This window comes from Thunnus albacares, chromosome 1 (genome assembly GCF_914725855.1).
Source record: "Thunnus albacares chromosome 1, fThuAlb1.1, whole genome shotgun sequence".
Classification (NCBI taxonomy): domain Eukaryota; kingdom Metazoa; phylum Chordata; class Actinopteri; order Scombriformes; family Scombridae; genus Thunnus; species Thunnus albacares.
In genome coordinates, this window is record NC_058106.1 from 25,719,716 (window position 1) to 25,745,138 (window position 25,423).

The 25,423-nt window shown below is 38.0% G+C and overlaps 1 protein-coding gene across 1 annotated transcript in view; it reads right to left on the reverse strand.

Moving 5' to 3' along the window:
- gpc5a (glypican 5a) overlaps nt 1-25,423 on the reverse strand; it is a 119,611-nt gene that overhangs the window by 55,418 nt on the left and 38,770 nt on the right. The window contains exon 7 of the mRNA XM_044351974.1: nt 6,008-6,128. Coding sequence (XP_044207909.1) covers nt 6,008-6,128 — 121 coding nt within the window. The remainder of the gene's footprint in view (nt 1-6,007; nt 6,129-25,423) is intronic.

Here is a 25,423-nt window from a genome sequence, read left to right on the forward strand (position 1 = left end):
AAGGTCTGCGTCCCTAAGACACATCAACATTTCCTCTTCCTCAGTTTTGAACTATTTTAGATGCCATGTTGATTAATTAGCTCTCTAAAAAACATTTCATACTTTAGAAAGCCAGGGCTCAACAATATTAGTAAAATACTTGAGACAGCAGCCTTTCTTTGTATAAGGGCCTGAAGAGCTGTTTTCATCAGGGGGGAAAAAAAAAAAAAATCACTCCATACCAACAAGTCCTCATATTAAAATTAAAAAATAGGTCGCTTGTCATTGCCTTCCAAAACAACTCATATGAAGTTTAGTAAACTAAAACTAATTGAATTAAAATTAACCTGTCACTATTTTGATGACTGATTCAGTGTTTTAGTCATTTTTAAGCCAATATGCCAAACATCTGCCATTTTCAACTTCTCAAATGTGATGATTTAATGCTTTTCTTTGTCATACATTACAGTAAACTGAATATTTTTGGGGTTTTGGACTGTTGGTTAAAACAGACATCTTCAAACATTTGAAGACGTCCAAACAATTAATCAAGAAAACAACCGGCAAATTAATTGATAATGAAAATTATCATTGGTTAAAGCCCTAATAAAATATAAATAAATAAAATTAAACACACTTCTGCATCACCATCATCTTGCATTGAGTGTGAATTCAAGGGAAGACTTTTTCACGGTGGTATAAGAACATCACACCAATTCTGCTGTTGTTACTAATTTATTTACCAGGGGGGGTCACACATAAGGAAAACTTACACATTGGTTGCTTTTAATTAACTTAACCAACCAATGTTGTTTCTCTGGTGCCAGAGACCATTTTCTAAAATCTTTTATCTGTTAGCTTAGGTCAAATTATATACCAATACTGTCCATAAGGGTTTTCTGCACCACAGGAGCATTTGGGAAAAAAACATTCATAGTGAAAAATGATTGTGCAAATTGATGCATTATGTAACTGATGTAAAGCTTACAAGTAGAGCACTTCCCTTTGAGAATCAGTCTGAGCCAGTGATAGAGTGTAATTTAGCTCAAGTGCACTCATGATGTTGCTACAATTAATTTTTGGTTATTTGCATGTTGAATTACCATAAAACCCAAACAGAGCATACCCTACAGCAAGAAGCAGCTAATTGAACACAAGATCTGGATGGTTACTATCATGACACAAAACAGACAAAGTTCACTATTTATCCAACTAGTACAGACAAAGTATTTTTATTCTGTCTACATGTGCTGGAGGCAGTGCTGGCACACCTCTGAATGTCAATACAAAATTTGGTGCCAAACTATCTAGTTTAAGTTGAGATATTTAACTAACTAAGTGATCAATTTAACCTTCTGGTGGTATAAGGAAGGAGGCCATCATTGCCTGTACATATTTACATTTGTTGAGATATTTTAGTCTGGACCAAAGTGGTGGACCGCCATCCTGTAGACCTTAGCATGGCTAAAATATGTAAAAAAAAAAATGCTTTTAACAGCCAACTGAACTGATCACCAGCTCTGTATGTCTTCGTCCCTCAAAATATCAACAGCTCTAGCAACATTTGGCAACCTCACAATGTTTTGTTGTTTTTTTTTTTTTACAATAGCCATAAGTTTGTGTCTGTATGAACTTGCTTACAGGCGACATCCTGATAGACACTCAGCATAACGAAGAGAAAAAGCGTGTTGTAAATCAGCTTGGTATAAATTCTGTTTAGGCTACATTGTCTTTTCATTTCATGCTGCTTTTGCTGAGTAAATTCTGCAAATGTATTCATAAATATTTACATTTCAGTGAATTCACAGTCAGTTGATTTTTAAGGACAACTGACAGCCAGCCAGTCAGTATTAGATGTTATTTGGATTACATTATTTACAGAAGATTAAACACCGCCTGTAAAATGGCAGATTTTTATTCCATTCATACCAAACACTCCTTCTTATTCATGCATTAATAAACTACTTCCATTTTTTTCCAAGTAAACTTGGAAGATATATTCCTGGAAAAAACCAAGGTCAGAACTTTTTGGCAGCAATCATGCATCTGCTCTGTCATTGTCTTTGAATTGTTACAGCGACTTGTTCAAATATTCAAGACACTGCAAAGACTACTGTGCAGTTGCTGAAAACAGAATACCATTTCAAACCTGAAGCAAAAAACACAACTTAGATACACCATTACTACAGCAATACAAAGATTTTTGTACAAGCTGTGAATCTGAAAAAATGTCACTGCATTGTTTTTGGGGTTTTTTTTGCTACAAGTCAGACCTACCTCAGTTAGTTTGTTTCCACTAAAGATTTTCCTCTCACACGAGTGAGTAAACTGATAATGAGCTACATATCAGATGTTGTGCTCGAGTGTCACTTTTCATCACTGTTTGTGACAGTACTAATAAGTTCACAAATGTCACAGCTTTAAAATAAAACAAAGTTTTAGTGTAAGGAAAAGATATCTCTTACTTAAGATATAAAATAAGAAACAAGAAGGAAAAGATCCAGTAAGTAGCATTTTTCACCATATAGAGGTATAGTCAGGTATACTCACATATTTGCATTTCTCAACTCATCATAACTGACAGTTAAGTTTGTTTACCTGCTGTGTTTACAATTATCACTGATGTAACCAAACCTTTAACAGTGTCAGAAAACATTTAAAAAGAAAATGTAATTGTCATCTAGTGTTGCAGAGGTATTAAAACACCTGTCAGTCAAATTGGCAGGGACAGCAGGTCCAATCCTGTGTGTTGGATGTTAGCAGTGAAGGTGTTTTTTGTATTGTACCTTTAAAACTGCTATGATCTTTTTTTTTTTAACCATCAAATCAAATGAATGTGTATTTTGTGAAAAATGTCACTCATAGTGATGAAACCACAGAGAATTATCACCTGACTCTGTAGTTCCAGCTCTATGGAGCTTTGTAGCATCTTCCAGGTCATTGTTTTGGTTTTATGGCTCACAACTTAACTGTTTTGATTCAGTCTCACCTCTCATGACGTTGTTTCCAGCCTCAACAGGCAGCAAAAAAACTCTAAAAACGCACTGTGCACTACCTGCCAAGCATCCAACTGCAGACAAGTTAGTGACTAGCTAGTGAACACAGTGAAGTAGAATTTAGGAGCTTCATCAGGAGTTATGGAGATCAAAAGCAGGTCTAAATGGAGAGTACATTCTGGACTAACATTTGCCAGGTGGACAAAAATGTTGCTCCATATCTGCTGGATGTGTATGGGCAGCTCTTTACTAAAACGTTCGCCATGAGGTGGTAGTATGTCAGTGTTGTGTTTACAGCTTGTTTCTGCTGCCCTCAAGTGGCAAAAAAACACTAAATGCAAGTAAAATGTGCAACCTGCTATCATTAGACATGGATGTTCTTCCATCTATCTTAAAGCTGATGATAATAATGAAGTTAAATCTTTAGCAAAGCCCCTAATTGATGAGGAAATACATGATTCTACTTGACATCAATGAGTGAATTACCGACTGTGGATTAATTATATAAGCAAAGCGTGCAGAATGAACAAAATACTGAAGATGCACAGACAAAACAAATAGATTGTGAGTTAATGATGTTAATGAAAAGGTTATCTAAAAGTTAGCAGAATACCAGATGAACAGGAAATGTAGACACAAAAAGGTATGTGCAAAAATATTGCATAAAAAACAAACAGACAAAGAGTTTAAAGTTACACTCACTGAAGTACTTGCAGGTTATAAATGATTGAGCTGACTGATCATGATCTGTTTCATATGGGTTACAGTAAATAACGTGCAGCAGATAAACAACTTTAAAGAATTCAGGCACATGAAACAAATTTCTCCTTGAACTAAAAAAATCACAGAACCACAAGGACATTCAAAGAAGCACATTTAAAATGCAAACGGCAAAAAACACACACAGAGAGAAAAATATATATACACAGTGAGGAGGATCAGGAGCTCTCAAATGGTTATGATATAGATTTATGTGTTCTGACACCCCACAGATGGTGTGAATTAGTCAGGGAGGGGGTGCCAGCACGAGGTCAAGAGAGATGACCTGGCCTTCAGTCTGCCACTTGGGAAACCAAAGCAACAGACATGAGAAGCTGCTGCTGCTGCAGTGCAACAACCGAGAAGCTGCTACAGCAGCTGTTATTGAGGCTACAGAAGAGAAAGTGCTCCCGTAAACTGCCCTAATCTCATCATCCTAAGAGATAAACACCACTGAAAGGAGCTACAGCAGCACAAATGTGCATAATGATAATAATGATAGAAAAGCAACATGGATTTTGACAAAGAGCACAAAAGAATTTTTGTAAATATGAAGACAAAAAGTCGATCAAATGGGTTTCTAAATGTGTAATGATTGATTTTTTTTTCATTGCTAGTTGATTTTGCATTTGAGACTTGGTTTCTATTAGTTGATACTTACCGGTAATATGAAAGATGATATAAAGTAATTTTCTCTTTATGAGAATTATTGAAAGGTAAAGAGTCAAGGGTTTCAGCTTTGTGAGCAGCCATTTCTTTAAGGTTTCTGTGAACCTCAAAGAACAAAGCCAAAGGCTAACAAGAAATACTTTAAGGAAAATTATAGTTTATTTCAACCTGATGTATTTCCCATAAATGTGGCCATTATGGCTCTATGTGTCATGCTACTTGTGCTCTCTCCAGCTCTGTTATAGAGATTTGGGGAAACCCATAAAAACGACCATCATCAGGGCAAGCTGCTGAGCCTCCTACAGCTTTCCAAATACACATGATTTTTACACGAATCATTTCAAACATTTGTTTCTAAGTCTGAAAAACAGTAAACACAGAATCTAGTTGTCTGTAGCAGCCATTATGTCTAACTGCATAGGGAACTACATCCAGGGCAACTTGCACATTGGTTTGTTTATGTCTGAGGCTGCGGATAGCACAGCATCTGTTCCTGCTAGAGAAGAAGATGAAATAAAATAGTTCATGTCTGTTTCCAATTTGCAAGGATAAAATGACAAGATATGTGCGGTTTTCATGGACTATACTGCTGGACGATAGAGACTTTCATCATGCATGTTACATAGACTATTGTAATCGCATTTTTCTTACTGTGTGGAGCTAAGCGGTGGGTCCAGCCAGTGTTGTGTTCTGTTGATTTTGTGAAGGTGAAACAGGACAACATTGTTGATTAACGCTGTAAATCCAGTTGTAGTAAATACACAGCTGGGGTGACTCATCCGTGGACACATATAGATTTTCCGTATCCGGCAGCAACAGGTCGCACTCACTCTGCATGAAAAGGTTTTCCTCTTCACTTGTCAGAAGAGGAGAGCAGTGACTGGGACACCAGCAGTTTCTCTGAGGTAACCATTACTGTATGTTGACTTTCCTGATGGTCCTGTTGCCTTTATGCCTCCATTCTTCCATTTGTTTTATCTCCTCTCTGTGTACTCCAGCTCATATAAATACAGTTGGCCATTCAAAGTGAAATGACTCACAATCATCCTCCTAATAGTACACTGGATAATCCGTAATTGCATTTAGCTTTTTTGTTTCCTTACAAACAAACCACAGTGAAAGTCAGCTTCATACAAACAAAACAAACAGGCGTGTGGGGATGAATATTCAGGGCGGCTGGGTTAGCCAGCAAGTTGCCCCAGATATAGCTCTATATGCAGTTAGCCATAATGGCTGCTACAGGCAGCTAGTTCCTGTGTTTACTTTCGTTCAGACTCAGAAACAAACTTTTGAAGTGATTCATGTAAAAATCATGTCTATTTGTAAAGATGTAGGAGGTTGGAGAGCAGGAGAGAGCAAAATTAGCATGGCACATAGAGCCATAATGGCCACATTGACGAGAAATACATCAGGTTGAAATAAACCAGAATTTTCCTTTAATGTTCAACAAACTAACTAACAAGCATAGAGAATTGGCAGATTGCCTAAGGAGACAGTCGCTATATGTTTAACAAGCAGATGTGATAAAAGGAGAAGAGAAAAAAAGAGAGAAAAAAATCATGTGTATATACAATAAATATGTACAGAGAGTGAAAGAGTCTCACCTGATTGATGTGTTTCAGTTTGTCTATGATTTGATTTATGACAGGATCTGCTCCTTTCACTTTGACTTCGGGGTTGGCAGCCTGAGCCTTGATCCCATTGCCCACCACACGGAGGGTATAGCTGTGAACAAAGTACAGAAGACACAGTTGACTTAAGTGTTTTCATATACCCTCCAGTCATGTTGAAACATAACATGAGTAAAACACCAGCGATGTGTCAAACCTATTATTGTCTCTTCTCTTATCAATATTCTGAACTCACACAAAGGTGATGGCATATTTCATTTGTAGGCATACCCTGGGGTTAAAGGAGGATTTGCAATGTGGAATAAGCAAGGTTCACCTCAGTCGGCACATGTGTGCATGAATGTGTGTCTCTGCTTCAGTGCTAATGCTGCATATTACATATGGTTCATGAAAACTATACTGTATATCACGCTCTTTATGATCTCTTTTGGAAATGCAACTATTAAACCACGCTGAGTACCAACGGACGCAACCATTAACTTATGATTTGCATCTTAACATCTGCTGCATTAATCCTTGTTAAAGCCATTCATTGTTGTTAAAGCTCGGTAACAGGCGTCAGTTCACCTCAAGGCCTCCACACTCTTTTCATTTCATTGCAGTTTGTCAGATGTAATGACCCTGACCATGGCGGCTGGTGAGTGAGCACAATTCACTCACATCTCAATCTACCGCATATCATTTAATCAGACTAGTAGATCAAGGTAAAGTCACTCATTGCTGAAAGATCTGCTGAGCTCTTTGTGTACGCTGTGTGATGAATGTGGTTCAGCAGTGCTGAACTTCAATATCTGGACTATGGATAGAAAATTAAAACTGAATAGAAAAATCATCAGTAGTTAAAATTACTTTGTGATTTTGTAGCAGCTTACATAATTGAGTGTGTGATTTAAGCAATACAAGGTCAAGAAGAGAAAAAAAACAGTATAAATAAATAAAGTGCAGGATGCACTGGTGTCTAATTTATTTAAAAGAAAAGGTGGGCGGCAGAATTCAAATTTAGTCAGAATTTCTAGGTCCTTGAGATGTAATTTTGATGTTAATTTCCTGCCAATCTGAGCTCCTAAATGTGATTAGTTTTGGGAAAATACAGCTGCCATTCAGTGTCCCTTTTCTACTTTTTATCAGCAATTAGTCTGTTATCTCCACTTTTTTTCTTATTGGGCTCTTTCTTCTGTTTTGTGGCCTTTGTCCTCTCTGTCTGTGCTGTGGCTGTCTTTCTTCTGGCAGCCGTGTCAAATTAAATATTAATGTGAACATTTAAAATCTGTCTACAATAACAGTGCTTTGGTCACTTGCAGAAGCAGATGTGCAGAAGTTTTGTTTTTTTATATAAAAACAGTTTGAGATGTTTGTGTTGGAGTTGCCCACATAAAACTTTATCAAAGTGAAAAAAAACACATCACAAAAATTTGCGAGAAATAAATTCAAGTTCTAGTTTTTTATTGGCTCCATTTGTGACTCATGTTGTTTAGTTTTATCAATGCTGTACTCTTCAGGCTTACGCATTTTTGCCCATAGAGCATATACATTAGGGTCCTTCAACAAATGAATGGCACAGAAATCCTCATAAACATCTTACTGTCTTATTAATTCTTATAAAACCTAGTAGCTCAAATTTTTCTAACACAATTGATCAAATACTGATATTAAGTGCTTGTGCCAATTGGTTTCTTTTCTGATGGTTGTGTCTTTCTGCGCCAAAGATTCTTCAATCAAAATTGAGTAATATCATCTTCCAAACATGAGGGCAAAGTTCTGTTCTCATGAGAAGGAGTCTGGATGTAAGAGTTTGAGGACATCCTGTGGGTCGAACAGCTGCATGTTGGATTTTAAAGTAACTGTCATCACAGTGCATGTCAACAGGTTCTCAGATTTTCTGCCCTCACCTCATTTCTTCCTCTGAATAACTTCCTGCGTGCATGTAGTAAACATACTGATCGACAAAAATCAAACTGTGGAAGTGAAGGCCCTGTTTGCTCAGTGCAGCAGGCGCCTGCGGCTGGGGGTGGATGTGTTGAGACTAAGCTGCACCTGAACCTTGAATACTGGAGTTATGATCTAGCTGCCTCTAGCTCTGTTTAATCCCTGGACACACCTGCTGAGATTTATTTAGATTGTGTGTGCAAGAACTGGAAAGAAGATAGTCCTGCTAGCTGGGTCTGGGTTACTATGAATTGTTAAGGGTCCACCTGTTAAAAAAAATATAAAGATTAAAAAAATCTATGGTAAAGGTAGATTACTTCATCCACTCGCACTTGTAGCCTGTGATTATCTCATATAGTTATCATGAGATGCCATCCCATGTAACAAATAGTGCTAAATCCACCTCTTCGTGACCTTTGCTGCAGTCTTTTCCCTCCTTTCTGTGCAGTGTGATTAATAGCAGATTGAGGAGATTACATCAGAGCCATCTGTGCCCACTTTCAACCAATGAAAATGTGAACAGCCACACATCTGGATAAAGGAAGCGTGTATATTATTGACAAAAACTGGTTTATACTGAGCAAACCATAGACATGCATGAATTAAGATGCATTTAGATGTGGAAGCACATATGAAATATCATTTGTGTCCACACACACAAAGAGTACACAGTAAGCAATGTATTTCATTATGCCACAGGGATCTATAACCTGAAATACACACAATCTCTTGTAACATGCTGCAGGCTCAATGCAACACAAAGACTCTCGGGGGGTTGCAACACCAGAAAATAAGGGCCTGCTGCTTAAAAGGTTTCATAGATTAAAAAAGCATTGATCATAGTCATCATATATTCTTCGGGGTTAGTAAAAGCATACAGTTGCATCAAGCACAACCTACATGAGGATATCAAACAGCTGAGTGATTGCCTATGTCTCTGTGGACCAGCAGCAGGATCCTATAATCCATATCCTTCTCCCCAAAGGGACGCTTGGTTTGCATCTCATCTCTGCTCACGCTGCTGTTCAGTCCTAGATTGAAAATTTCAATCATTTCATTCTTGGCCCTTACCCCTATCTCATTCAACTACATTTGTCTGTAAGTGCAAAATCTTCACGTTGAAGAGAAAAAACTCTGAGGCCTTCTTCGCCTTATTCCTTGACTTCAGGACAAAGTGGGATTGGTATGTCAAAGTACTTTACTCTGATCATAGCACAGGAGGACTACCATTCTTTTAAGCACATTTTCTTATCTGTATCACTTTAATTTGGAATGTGACAAGGACTGGACGACAATTTGGCTGCACTGACCATCATTTTTTGAAGAAAATAAAATAAGAAAATAACAGTATTAAACAAATAAAAGTATTTTGTGTAAATTGTGCCTGAAATTCATTATTTAATAATTCAAAACAGTACATATAATTCTACTCACTTTCTTTTTTTAATGTAAAAACATTTGTAAACTGAGTGTCAGTACATTTGTTGTGATTTCTGGAAGCTGTTTATTGATGGCTGTTGAATGTTCACAACATCATTTAACTATCAGGTCATAGACTGCTCATACTATTTTCAGTCTATTATTTGCCTACACTGCCTTAAAGGTCTCAGTCATGAGTTGTAGCCGAGCATGCCTGTTAATCATTGCAGTCACACCATCTGTCTTTGAATTGTGTTCACATATTTAATTACTATGGTGATAAATACGATGGTGGTATTATTTCCTAATATGCTAGCTGGCTATTTAAAATCAAATCAGATTTTGAGTAAAATCAAATTCAGCATTATCTATCAAGCTTCGATGTTACTTTTAGTTACACAGCAGTGTAAAACAGTTGGCTGTCTAGATGCAGAAATGTGTTTTTCCCGAGAGCACCTTCATCAAAATGTTATGGAGAGAGGATTTCAGTGGCTCAGGAGATGAAGGAGGTAGACCATGCACACTGTTCATGGTTGGCTGAGAGAGAAACAAAGCAGGCCTGCGGTTAGTAGGCTAGAAGGCAATACCTGCCTTCCAGTTGTCACTGAGGAAACGAAAGTCCTTCTGGCTCATTGCTGAGCACAGAGAGGATCTGGGAGAGTTCGCTACTTCAAAGCAGGCTGTTCACTTAAGCTCAATAGAACAGAAAATACTTCAGGCAAGACAATGGAACATATGCAGTTTAATGTGTAAAATCAACAAGAGGGCCATGCTTCAAACAAACATCTGTTTGGTACAATAACCCAGAGTTAATATGGTAATAAAGAAAGCAATAGGCACAATGACACAATACTGCAGTAAAATAACACATCAAGATTTAAATACCTCCTGCAGAAGATACGTATATGTTTATATTCCACAACGGGCCCTGTGCAAGAACATTTTCATATTCTTATCCTTGCTTAAAGGGGACCTATTATGCTCATTTCCAGCTCTATGTTTTATTCTGGGACTCCACTAGAGTAGCTTTGCATGATTCACAGTTCGAAAAAACATATTTATCTTATACTGGCTCTGGCAGCTGTATCAGAGTTGTGTTAAGTTACCGCCAATGAAAACCTAACATTTCCTGCTTCACTGCTTCAAATTAAAAGCTTTTAAATGACTAAATAATGGGAGACTTTTATTGTGTAGAATTTACAGGAAGTGAAACAGAGCTTCGATAGCAGCACTAAAAACCAGGTGACACAACAACATATGGAGAAATTTGGAGCTGTTTGGAGGGAAGAGTAGTATAAGCAGAAACAGCCACAGTGATGATGATGCGAAGAGCTGCAGATGACCAGCACACCTCCAACAGGTAAACTACATATTTTACTTTACTTTGCCGTGCTGTGTAATGGAAATGACTCGGCATGACTACCCTCAGAACAATGGAAAAATGCCATAATGTTAGCGAAGTGGAGCAGTGAACAGATGTCCATATAAAGAAATCTGCCACAAGTTGATGTCAGCTTGGGCCGAAAGTAGAAATAAACATTGGAAACTGAGCGTTCAGAACAGTCTGAAGCCAGTGCTTTTTGCTCACAGGGATGACTTCTACATATGTTTGCCTCATTATTTGACACTTTGGCCACGTTTAATATGAACATCCCACATTGTAAAATAACATATATAAAATAAGGAAAAGCATAATAGGTCCCCCCTTTAATACCATTTTTTGTGTTTTTACCCTGTCTGCTTAATGCTTTGTTTTTATTGTAGGACAAAAAAAGCTATGGTAACCATTGCCTTTGTGGCAAAGCAACATATCACCCAGTGCAGCAGTGTGGCTCACTGACGTGTTTTCAATAGTTTTTGGACAACGGAGGTCTAAGGCACAGAGGAATACAATATATCGGGCTTTGGATACACACACAATACTTATAAGTAGGATAAGTTCATTATTGGTTTTGCTCTGCACATGAGATTTGTTGACAATAAAAAAATATAGAAAATTGCCAGCCTTATCCTTTGAGAACAAATTTGTTCATACAAGTGGCCATTTCATGTATAGTACGTCAAAAATGTTTTGACATCTGCAGGAATGTCATTCTTATTCATGCGCAAATTCTGATTCAGACAAATAAATTGAGTGACAAAACTTTCCAAGACAGGTTGTGACAGTCCAACAGGTTATAATAAGGTATTTTCATAAAGGATTATTATAATCGGGATTACAAGGTTTACCAGTATGTGTATCTAGAACTGTGTAACTTTATTGAGAGCTGTGACAAAGAGGATAATACAACAACAGTCAACACTGCCTCTGGCAAAGATTTAGCTCTAAACATGACTACTGCCATGTTTGTTCCAATTACTAGGAAGCCCTGAGCCTTGAAGTTGTATTGACGTGTGCCAGGTAGACGCTATGGAATTAGCCAGACAGAGCTGTTTGAGCAAGGTGGCAGCGGTAATTAATATGGTCTGGTAGTTGGTCGGTGGGTAATGGGCATGTTTTGTCAGGAATTTATACTTACACTGCTGTACTGAGATGTTGGGACTTGCTCTTAGAAAGAGACAGATTAATTACAGATTCATAAACCCAAAAGTTTTGCAGGACTGAGAAAAATAAAAGACTAAGGAATCGGCTGATGTGTAAATGCATTCAAATGGTGTTGAAGCAAACACCACTTTGAGGAAATTAGGGATTTAAGACTGATCAATGTAAAAACAAAGTAGATTGCATAAGAATCTCTTCTGTTGACAACAGTTGCCTGTCTACATGGTCCTAAAAGGGACACAAAAGGTGAAAATAAGAGCTGCATTTTTGAATACATTTTCTATTTTACATATTTATAGTTTATTTGGTCATACTTCTTTCATAATTTTCCATTAATTTCCTTATAATTTGCTTCAAAAATATGTAATTTGATACTAATTATATTAAAAGTAGAGGCAAAGTTCAAATAGCACACTAACAATTAAATAATTGCAATTATCAATGTAACCTAGAGAGTCTTTTAGTCAGTGCACAGCAGGTCAGCTGAACATGTAATTATGTGAAGTTTGTAAACAGGCAAGTGCACAGTTCAACATACACCATACGGAGAAGAGGTTTCCAATAACAAAGGAGTTTTAGTTGGGTTTAAATGGAGCAGTTCCTTATAGGATATTCCTATTTTCTCTATAATTACCAAATGACATAGTTCTTAACAGGGATCTACCTGGGAAATTAGAAAATTACCTTACATTTTATCTACTTATATTTGTGTTAAGTACAGTAAAAAATAAAACTTGATTATGGCCTTCGTAATATCACCCACACTATATTTCTTACTCAGCATAATGAAGATATCTATTTATATTGAACATTTTTCATTTTTTTGCTGCCAGTGCAAAACATTCTTTGACGCATTTAATTTCTTTTCCCCACGATGTCCGCTCCCAGAAACTAAAGCATGAATAGCATTTTTAGGCACTCAAAGCGCTTGGTTAAGGTGAGGGAAAGATCAAGGTCTTGAGTAAATGGTGAATAAGTCAACTCTGACTCGAAGTGCAAAACATTTTTCCTTTCACCTTAACCGAGTGTTTTTGTAGCCACAATCTACCAACACATTTGACACAGGACATACTCCAGCTGTGCTCTGTGCACCCTGAGCTCCTCTCTGTGACTTCTTAATGCACTTCGTAGATTGTGAAAAATGTTGCCAGTGAGCATGCACTACTCTAAGGAGCAATTATGTTTCCTTCAAAGCATATTTGGCAAAGCAAATTAGTAATATATAAAAATATTTTGTAGGAGATAGATTTGAACTACCAAATATCGGCATGTTCATATGAATCAAAGACGTTTTTCCTTCTGACTTCGAGTTCATGTGCCCATTCAGTCACTGCAGAAGTGACACAGCAGCTTGAGAGGGGCACTTAGTGCACTCTGTGTCTTTTGTTTGTGTGTTTGTTTGTTCATTCATGTTTTTTTACAACGTGCAGTGCTTGGGGAAATTACAACACACGCTCTTTAAATGGCACACAGCCCCAAGATCCCAGCAGAAGAGGAGCACAGTGTGAACAGACAGTATGCTAGAACTACAGGGGTCAAGTCAATACATGAACTGAAATTTATTCATCGTTTTCTCTCAGTAACAACACTATGTAAAGTACGCTTTGGTGTAAACACGTGGTGATATAGAAGTCAGCCAGGTCTGACAAAAAAATTCAATAATGCACATGTATTTCATATGGGGCACATGTGGAAAAACAAAGCTAATGTTCTCCAGTGTTTGAATGAAAATTGACTGCCACATGTTTAGCTTTTTTGCACCTTTTTCCTACCAACACTGTTGTTGTTGCTGTAGCCTCCGGCCTCACCTTGATAGCCACAACACCCGAACAAACTGCACATAAACAGAATTTCTCCAACGTTTTAAACACATTTATATAGACAAGTGCCAGCATATGGTGCAGTGCCTCTCTTAACACACATCCCCCAAACGACACCTACTTCACATTCACAGAAATCCATTATTTAGGTTGTAAAGAGCGTATTATATTGTACTGATAATTTCCCTGTGAAGCTAAGTGGCTCTGTGTGCAAATGAGCTGATGCATCATGCGAGTGGTTAATGCCAAATAGATATCAGAAGTCCTCAAACAGCGATGGAACTTTTATAACACCTCTTAAATATTTGAGTTTTATGGAAGGTAATAAGGACAAATGGAAAAGCTGGCTATCTAGGAGGTACAATGGCCTCATAAAACCACATGGTCACCGAAAGAGTGAATTTTTAAAGATGTCAATGCCCCATAAGGGCAATAATGTCCAGGATTAAACAGATGCGGTAAGAGCAGGGCAGCCAGTAAAAGACTCATCAGAGGTTTTATGATATCAGTGATCAACACACTCACATTCAAAATAATCTTCTGCTGTCTTTTCTTTACAGTGCACACATACATAGTGTATCTGCCCCATCTGTTTGAGAGTTTTAGTTTCAGAATGCAGAAAAAATATCCTGCAGAATCCCGTGTACTGATTTCTTGGTCTCAATCCAGTGCAGATTATCAAAATCATCACTCTGATGAAAAACATTTTTCCTCTCTGGCACAGAACTTAAGAGGCTTAGACATCTTTGCCATCTTCATTCACTGACCAAAGCTTGTCCAAATTTCAACACCTGCTTCATGGAGATGCGGAGACAAACATTGAGAGGATGATTATGAATTTATGAGGAGTTCTGTAAACAAGCATAAACAAATCAACAAGCCTAGAGCAACATCCGTATTCCCCGGCTATCAAATAGTCGAGGCAGCGAGGATGTCAGGTTTAAAGTAAACACTTGAGCAATGATTGGACTTCTTTTCACAATTGCTCTGTTTCATAACAAGGTATCTATCCAGCCCAGCAGTGGAGTCAAAAGAGCACAAATAGATTGTAATATGGCTGGAGGAAGCTTGCCGCACCACTCTTGTGTTGGGATATTTAAGCAGGATATTAACATGTAATTTGTCAGTGCTATGCTCAGCAGTGCTGCAACTGTAGCCTCCCGCTGCCTCTAAATGATCAGTCCTTTATTTTCAAAAGGTATCTGATGCTAAACTAGAAAAAGAAGCACACAATTTCCGCAGACATTTAAAATACATTGAGGTGAGAGCTGAGAGATCTGCATCCTTTTAATCTCAAGCTGGCAGAATGTTCGTACATTGATGAGAAAAACATGATTTGACTTTTATTTGTTTTCACAGATATAAATGTGTTTACTAAAGGGTGGTTTGGAGTGGTGCACTAAGCGATTGCAATGTATAGCTACAGAGCCTACACACATAGACACCCACGCTACACCATAGCTGACCGAGTAATAATGTAACTGCACGTCAGAGCAAAGGACGAGATACCATGTGATTCGTAGGCTTGGGCTGCTTGTGATTTCTCCTACAAGTTCCTGATATTGGTGGAGACTGTTGATAGCGAAGACAACATTAGGCAAGTAAAAAAAAAGTCTCAGTAATCTTATCTGTTTTAGTAACACAAATTTAGCAAAGCTTTTTGCACTTGAAACATTCTGCTTACTGAGATCTTCACTCTCTATAACAGGGAATGAAAAAAAAAAAGAAGGAAAGTTTCTCTGTGCTCACCGAATCTGTTTAAGGTGTGTACCTAGCTGAGCTATATATATACACAGTATATATAAAAATCCTAACAAAAATTATAATTTAAGAAATAAAAAAGGAAAAAGGTGTGAGATCAAAAAGTACCTACCTCCATAAAGGATTAGCTTCAGTTTTTTTTAAGTTTATCTTACTCACATGTATGTTGAGAGAGCTATTGGTCAAAATAACCATTCCTCCTCTCTATACTCAATATGAAGAAATCTCTTTCTTACATGACTACACTGTAAGAAATACTGGACAAAATCCACAGATTCCTTCTGTGTGTCTGTGAAAACACAGACAATTTTGGTTATCTCAGACTGCTGAAGCCTCATATTAGCTTCAGCTGAACCTTACAATGCATTTTTGCATGAAACAAGGACAGTGGATATTTTCCCCATGTAATAAACTGCAGTCATGTAAGGAAGGGTTTAATTCATGGATAATGTGACTAGGAGGAATGATTAAAGGACAGGCTCACAACAGGCTAGCTGTTGTTTTCATTAAAACAACAGTCAGGTGCCCATATGAACATTGAAACCGATTTTGCTTTCTATGATTATTCCTCCTGTTCATACTGACCATTAACAGGGATACCCAGTATGAAGCCTCTGTAGCCTTCACATTTTTTTGCACCCCAGGTGCAAAAAGCTGAGGCCCCCTTCATCATGTGTTTCTTAAATTCATCGCGTTGTCGCTCAAAAAATCCAGTAGGTTTCCACATGTACTCCTTGTGTTTAGTTTCAAAATGCCGCTTGAGCTCAGCAGGTTTCATAGTCTCGTTAGCCAACGAGTCATAGCACAAAACACAATGTGGTTTGGGATCCTCCTCATCCCCAGTCCAAAGAAATCTGAATTTTATGTAGTCGCTGTGGTATTTTCGTTTCGCTTTAGTAATTTCCACATTCATGCCAAATTTCACAACTTTGAGGTACATCTATGCTGGTGGTGTCGTTTCAATACCACAGGAGAGGCAATTTTTGACTTACTCAATGATTTCATTGTGCAGAATAACCCCAATTGGGCAAGATGTGTTGGCATTTGCACAGATGGTGCAACTGCGATGACTGGAAGACAGAAGGGACGAGCAACGCATTTATGCACAGTGGCATCATCTGCCACAGCAACACACTGTTGCATTCACAGTGAACAACTGGCTGTGAAAAAATGCACCAGTGCCTCAAAGCAGTACTTGACAAGTCTGTGAAAATAGCTAATATATTCACAAACAAATCACTGAACACAGGTCTTTTTAAAGCTCTGTGTGAAGAAATGGGGAAGCAAACACACAAAACTCCATTGTTTCCCGACGCTCACAGATTTTCTTCTCGCTGCTGAAAAGGAGCTGGATGGCGACATTATTGTAGCCTTCATGGAACATCTGCAAAGCTTTCACTCACAGTTGGGTAGATATTTACCAGAATTAGACACAGGCTTTGAGTGGATCAGAAATCCATTTGGGGACAAAACGCACATCGAACATGTCAGTTCCAAGCTTCCACCAAGACAGGTTGACAGCCTTGTGGACATCTTTCAGAGAGGAATTTTTGACAGACTTTTGGGTTAACATTCAACCTATGCATCCTGAGCTGGCTGACTCTGCTGTGAAACTGTTGATGCCGTTTCCAACCACCTACAACTGTGAAGTTGGATTTTCCATACCTGTTGGTCTGAAAACAAAGCAGCGCAACTGGATCAATGTGGACCATGATATGAGACTAAAACTCTCCAGTGTGGAGGAGGACTGTGGATCACATTAAGAAAGGATCTCTTAATGGTCCGTATGAACAAGAGGAATGATTACAGCAAGAACAACATTTTTCAGTGTTCATTTGGGCACCTGAATATTGTTTCAAGGTACATTTGGCATGTGAGTATTGTATTATGATAGACCTAAAGAAGTTCTCACCTATCATTCAAGAGCAAATAGGTGCTTAGTGGGCAGTGTGACCAAAAGCAGATCATATTTTATATATATATATATATATATATATATATATATATATATATATATATATATACATATATATATACACACACCGTAAATTCAATTTAAAGTGTAAGAACAAGAATCATGAGAAATGTCTAAAATAAGCATTGCTCAGCACACAGGAAATTATGCCAAACAGCAATTTAAGGTCCAACACAATTCAAAGCCACAGATTGTGTTGTGTGTCTAAGCTTTTAACTGCACATCTCTGATTATTTTACCACAGCTGGCGGAAACAAGAAGCCACATCTGCTGTTTTCTCCAGCCACAGACACCGAGATCTACCGCACTGTCACTACACCTCAGAGACAACACTGCAGATAAGCAGCAGTAAACAACACATTGGCAAAAGGGACCACAATACCAACAGTCTAATCATCCCTGTGAAACTGTTTGTGGATATTTGCTCTCTCCTCCATTCTTCTTTTTACTCAGTGTAACAGCAGCTGGAAGGAGCAAAGGAATAAACTGCTGCTAATGGTGAAGCCAAACTCCTGCAGCTCAGAAGTGAATGACGGCTGCAAAACACCAGTCAGACTGATTTGAGGTGCATTCGGGGCTTCTCCAGATTAACTGAACATCATGGAGGCTGGATTTATCGCAGTGTTGTTGTATTAGACTGCATTAGTTTTAGCTGGGTGCGCCTGTATAATCAACAACAGGCAACTGAGTGTCTTTGGTGATTATCTGGCCGCATGAAAAACAAGTGAACGGTAGAGCTGAGAGTGAAAAGAGATAGAATATGGTAGGATTGTTTAACATTTTCCTTCCATGTCATATCACCAATCTTTCTTCAGAGACAGTAAAACTGCTTGGTCTGAGACAATTTTATAGCTGACTGATCACAAAGCGTCCCTCCCTTCATCCTGTGATGGGCTTATCTGTGTTTATGTTTCCACACAGTATCTCCCCTCACTCGCCTCTGTATAGTCAATCGCAGGAGAATAATACAATCGCAAACAGCCCTTACTGCTCTTAAGACCACTGCTGTACTCCCCCACAAGCCCATCACGATTATGCGTATCTCTCAATCTCTCTCTGCTTGATGCTAAATCCATTAATATGTTTTCCCCTCAGGTAGGGCCCATTGTTTAACAGGCTTTTGTAATAAAGGAAATATTAAACAAACACCAGCTTTCGGATGCTTTGCTCACAGCTGCAGTGCATTCTTTTTTCTTTTTTTTGGTACAAAAAGCTTTAAACAACACATTTATTCATTTAAAGAGGGAATGAGAAGTGGCATGCATGAACAGTAAACAAACAAGTGCAGCATCTAAAAAGAAAAAAAAAAGTTGATGCATGGGCTAATTCAGTATTAGCATATTCAGCAAAACATTCAACAAACAGCCCTGTGCTGTTTTGGATGAAACACTGTCGCACCATTTTACAAAGTTAGATTAAAGTTACATGTTTATTCATTTGAAGAGCACAAATTGGGCTGATCCTTATTAGCACAAACTATGATATGCTTCCTTGTTGACTATAGATTTTAGGGGAGAAAATAATTCATCCTCCCACTGTCAGCCTTGTACAAATAGGCCTACTCTGCACACTCTGTAGAGATGATAATTTATGTAAGGAAGACTGTGCATTATCCTCCACCACAACTTTTCAGTCACATTACACAAAGCACTTAACAATACCTGCTATTTATCAGCTTGGAAACACCCACACACTCATAAATACCACTTCATGCCCTCGGCGTGGATTGTATGCCAATGGTGTGATGATGTGTTAATTTATTTGGGGAGATGTTTAAATAACAAGCCCCAGGGTCGGCCGTGAAGTTTTGTGATTATCACCTGTCCTGTTACTGTGCTTTAACAACATGCCCTCACCGCCGGGCACAGCGATTAAGATTCAGTCCTTTCTCAAAGAGACTAATTTACCGCTGCCACAAGGTTCTTTGTAGTGTCAGTGCAATTTAAATGTCAAAACAATGACTTAACTGTTATTTCACTTTAGAGGGCGAAATAATTTGCTTCAGTGACAATTAGTTCTGATTCCACAAGCCTGACCCCTGCATAAAATTAATTATAACTGTTTTTTTCAATATTACTTACTTAAGATTAAGTTAATAGGAGTGAGTCACCCATCTGACGCTCCTCTACACTGCTACATGTCAATATAAAATGGATATTTTATGATTATGTGTTGAAATCAGTGTTTTAAGATGGTTTTACTTCAACCTGCCTCATCTACTTGTTTAATTAACAGTTTTCAAATTTTCCACAATATTCTGTCAATCTCACACAAAAAAATTATTTTAGACAATAGGGTAGTCACAGATACTCAACACCGCTCTCTGTATCAAGGTTGGCTGGACTTCCTTACAGTCAAGAAGAAACAGCCATCCCATTTTATTCATCTATAAAGCTCTACTGCTGAAGCTTCCACACTAACTCACATCTCTTCTTTCATTTAAATCTAGTAACTACCGAGCACAATCCAGTAACTACTTAACCTTAGATACGCCTCATGTTCGTGCATGCTGGCAACTGGTTTTAGGTACTATGTACCTTTTAAATGGAATAAACTGCAAACTGCCCTAAAACTTGAGTTTTACATTCCTCTTGGAGATTTTAAAGCCTTATTATCTCAAGTTTGTTGTATAGTTGTTTTGTTTCTATCTGCCGATTACGTTCTTCTCTTATGAATGTTTCTTGTTCTCAGGTCTCTCCTGGAAAAGAGATCTTAATCTCAATGAGACTGCCTGAAGATCAAATAAAATAAAAATGAAAATGCCAATTCAGTTTTGTTTATATACAGCAGTTCCTAATTTGAAATTTATCTCAGATGCCGTTAGAATATGTACAACATACAACAACCTCAATTCTTGCATTATTCAGATAAGGAAAGATAAGATTATATAACTTTATTAATCCACCGAGGGGAAACTAGTTTTATCGCCCAGTGACAGAACAAAAGGGTCACAAGTCAAATGATGCTGTTATACTCCATCAGATGGGTCTAAACTGCTCTCTCAAACTCTCTTCTTTCATTTGTTATGCAACTATTTCTGTCACTTTTTATGTGAACAAATGAGTGCAACACTATGAATGCCTTCCAGCAGAGACTGTCTTAAAATGTGCACTGTTATCCGCATATTTAAAAGGTTATTGTGTCTCACCCCTTTCTGTGACGGCTGGCTGTTCACGCCGCCTTCGAGCTTGGCCAACACTTTTACCTTCCGACGTGGCCAGCATACCCTGGCCCATATACTGCCACAACAGTAGTAACATTAACACACGAACCAACCAGTGGAGGCTGGTCCATAGAGGCAGAGGAGGTTGATCCTCCTCTATTTTTTGAGAGGCAAAAGGAAGATCAAAATATAAAAAAGAATATTTGGTTGCAATAAACCATTACCAAATCTCAGTATTTATGAAATATTTTTCCTCTCTTCTTTGGGAAAAATCCATTGCTGAAATTCTGTTTAAAATGCTTCAACAGCAACACCTGCAGGGCGGGAGGAGAAAGAGCAGTGTGTGAAGTGGTGGGGGGGCGCAATTGGTGGAGGTGGAGTGGGGGACAGAGGAGGACGGGTGCCTGCTGTCCTCCGCAGGGCGGGATCTCTTACATTGGACTTAATGTATTTCATTTTTTTTCATGCTAATCTGTGATTGGCCATGACACGTAAAATGACGCTCCAAGGGAGGCTGTCCTCCCTTACCAATCAACAACCAGAATGCAATATTGACATCAAGTTGGTCTAATGATAGTTTCCAGAATTCATCTTCAATTCTTTCCACTGTAAAGCAGAGTAGCAGCAGTGGATAGCTCCTTGCGTTAGCCAACGCAACAGTTAGCTTGTTGTAACAGCCTGAAGGACTCTTTATACATCCATGGAAGGACTGTTAAGGACTGTTGTTAAGCTAGTGGGAGAAATTATCTGGACTGGGCAGCGCAGCAGCAGCAGGACGCTGCCGGGGAGGCTGGAGAGAGAAGCAACCGGAGAAACAACCAGGAGAGTTAGCTTGTTTGTCATTGTTGCTAATGATATCAGACTGGTTAACCAGCAGCCACAAAGTTCTGTTAACTAACAAACAAGATGACCAACAGCTACAAATGGACGTTATGACATGAATACTTCATCTCCATGAAAGGAAGAAGACGTCAGATAACGTGAGTCAGATACAGCTTCTCACTCTCTGTCTCTTTGGTCGCTAATTTCATCTCTGATGGTTAAATGTCTCTGTATGGCTTTTTTGTGTTTTTTTATCTCCTTAACAAGAATGCAGCAGAGATCATATAATATGTTGGGGGTAACGTTAGTTTGCTTGTTGAAGTTATTTTGAAGAGCAACGATCAAACCAGCATCTAACGGGTCCGATGTGACATTTGAGTTATGTTTACCTGCTGTTTAATGTGCTGCAGCTGAGCAGCTAATTAGCATCTAGCTGCTAACTGACGTTAGAGGTGAATGTTTGTTATCATCAAGTTTTGATGATGTGGACAGAGGCTGTTTCATTCACTGTTTAAAAGAGGAAGGTTTCATGCCTCATATTGCAATAACTGAGCATTGAATATTTTATATATTATTTTATTTTTATTTAAGTTATATTATTTTTAATTTATTTAAACACTGGACATCTCAAATGTTTTCATTTAAGACCATGGGCAAAAGTTCCTTGCTGTTTCTGGATGTCAGTGTGTTATAGAATAAATGGAAAACAAAGTTTTATTTGTCTCCCCTTTTTTTTCGCTGATCCTAATAATGATCTGATCAGTGACTCAAATTCGTGATATGATCCGAACCGTGAGTTTTGTGTTCATGTTAACACCCCTAGTGTTAACATGTCTGCTTTGTAGACTATATTTTGTATGTGGTGCATATAAATAAGAGTGTGTAAGTCATGTATTTGATACATGCATTAATACTTTCTGATGTGAACCCACACTTTTAGATCTGTGAATGTTTTTAGTGTTCAATCTTTCTAGTATTCAGCACTGATCTGAACCTGTATCATATTATAAGCTTTGTGCTACTTTATATATTTCTGTATACTAAGAAAATACATAGGAAACACATGTAAATCATGTGATATGTTGTCTGTTTTTGATGAGAACATAAGTTTGTTGTCACAATAGAACAGTACTATAAATTTGAATTTCACTTTGTTGGTTAAATGACACATTGGAACCACTCCATGGCTAAAATGAGCACTTCTTTGTTTAGAGACATTATGTATATGCTAAATGTCTTTAAAGAAGCAGCCTTTTCACTACTCAGGGGTTTTTGTTTTTGAAAGCAAATTGTTTTATTGGCATATAAAATTGCCCCCCACCCCTCCGATTTCATCAGACGGGACAATGATATAGTTTGATGCAGTTTGTTGTAAGATTCCATGTTGGTTTTCCTCCTGTCCTCCCCAATTTTTTGAGTCACCAGCCGCCACTGGAACCAACACATATTTCAAGAGAACATTAGTGTTGCTAAAAGACTGAAAACAGGAGCAATAAAAACAGGAAATACATTTACAATGAAACCCTAAAAGTTAACGAAATTTAAAAAGTAAAAACTAATTAAATGAAATTTTAAAAATTATGTGAAAAACAACCCATATCTCAGAAGCACAAAAGACCTTCTGAATCATTCTGTGGGGCATCTTGCACATCACTCAACACATTAAAAAAAGCTTAAAACAGAGAAAAGGGAGAAACCTCAGGAAGACGCTGATAAACAATTCAAGCAGCACAGATTAGATTTAGACATCACCAATGTGTTGTAATGAGATTTCAACTTATTTTTATAACACACAAAAAAAAAGAACGTTGCCCCGCGCAATTCTGTAAAACGTCAGAGTGACGAATGGAGCATACAACATATTTGGATTTGCTCATGTTTGACTGAAGCAGGTTTCCAGGCTATGCAGTGAGCAGCAGCGCTAATCTTCACAACCTCTTAACACTTCTTCAGCTTGTGTCAACAGCACTGTGAGTCAGTTAGCCATTCATATGCTGCTACAGATGGTCCCATCCCTCTTCTTCAGCTCTGCCGCTGACATGATTCATGGGGCTCTGTGTCTTGATTTAGGGTCTCTTTCATATTTCTTCTATCCCACAGCAGAGAAGCATTTCTCTAAGATACCCTGAGGCATTGACCCTGGTCTGCCTGGCCTGCCTGAGAGAAAAAAAAAGCTCCGCTGGGCAAACCTGGACTCAACATACACACACACACACACGCATACACGCATGTACTGCATTTAGTATGCACATATAAGCTAATGCCAGCTTGTATGGGCAAACGCAAACAAGTCAAAGTCTCTGTGTCTTTCTCGTGTAAACAAAATGTGCTATATAGTCAACAACAAAATTAAAAGTCAGGATTAACTGAATAACCAAAGTTGCATTAATAAGCACTCATTTCTTGCTGTGGCCAAGGTCTCGGCCATCTCATTAGCAAACAAGAAATTTTTTTTTTGCTCCTGCTATTACTCTGCAGTTATTTCCTCTCCAAATGTCCTTGGAATAAGCACATCACTAAAAATTAAACTAGCAGCAGTCATCGGTGATTGTTTCCCTGCTCAATTTCAGTTTATTGAATTTGTATAATAATAACCTTGCATGTTTCCCTTCTATCTAGAGTGAAAATTTTCCTCCAATTTAGTCTCTATAGGCCTCAGATTGCCCTGTCAGAAAGGACTATAACGAAAGACTGTGTGCACCACTTCCTTATCGCTACCAGTAAATTACCTCAAGATCAGATACAGGCTGCCAACTCACAGAAACTCCACTCACCACAGACACAAGGAAGAGAGAAGACAGAAGAGAAAGAGAGAGAGAGAGAGAGAGAGAGAGAGAGAGAGAGAGAGAGAGGAAGAAAAACAAGTGTCAAGACATGACAAGAGGAGGAGAGTATCCCCGTGGAGACCGATAGTTTCAGTTGATCTCAAAGGTCATCTGATGTTATCTAAAGATCATCTTCAGTCACCAATGCACGCCTTTTACACTCTACTCAACAGCTGGAGTCAAGCACCTGTCAATCAAAACTTTCATAACCTGTAGCTACATCACAGTGGCTGTAGCTTTCTCTTCCCTTCAGTGTAATCAATCTGAGCGTTCTCACTGACGTATTAGCACGAGCACTAAATAAAAAGACTGAAACCAGCCATACATATTATGAAATAAAATGTAGTGATGTCCAAATACACAGAATGTTCTGACAAGAAAATTAAATAAACAAATCAACTGATCTATAATTTATCGCTTCTCAGAATAAAACAGGACAATGACCACTGACAAGCCAAAACAAAAGGCGAACAGTAATTTTGTTTAAAATCAATAGTTTTGTCTATTTTAAACACATTTTAAAATCTGTGTAGAGTATAACTACAAACCGTAAATGACAAACAGAACAGGATCTGACATGCTCATGTGACACTCTGGAACAAATCTAAGCAGGTCGCTGTGTAGCAGCGAAGGCAGAACTCAGCATCGGTTAAGGCAGACTGAATAAGAGCCCAATGTTCATATAGATCACCTATTAGGAGAAATAGGCCGTGGACATATATAATTGATGGGTGTATGGAACACGTGACAATTAACTGGCTTCCGTGCCTGAACTACCACGAGGCTCCATTTAATTAGTTGAGTGAGCAATAAGTAAATTTGCCAGAAAATTAACAATTCAGATAATCTTGTAGAATCAAGATTAATCAATAAATCATTTTTCAAGCAAAAATGCCTCTTTCCTTCCAGCTTCTAAACAAAATTGCTGCTTTTTGTTTTTTATATCATTATAAACTAAATAGCTTTAGGTTTTGGACTGTTGGTTGGACAAAACAAACAATGTGAAGATGTCACATTGGTCTCTTGCATCTTATAAAGGGCATTTTTCACAAATATTTGACATTTTAAAGACTAAATAATGTATAGATTGAGGAAATAATCAGCAGATGAATTGATAATGAAAATGATCATTAGTT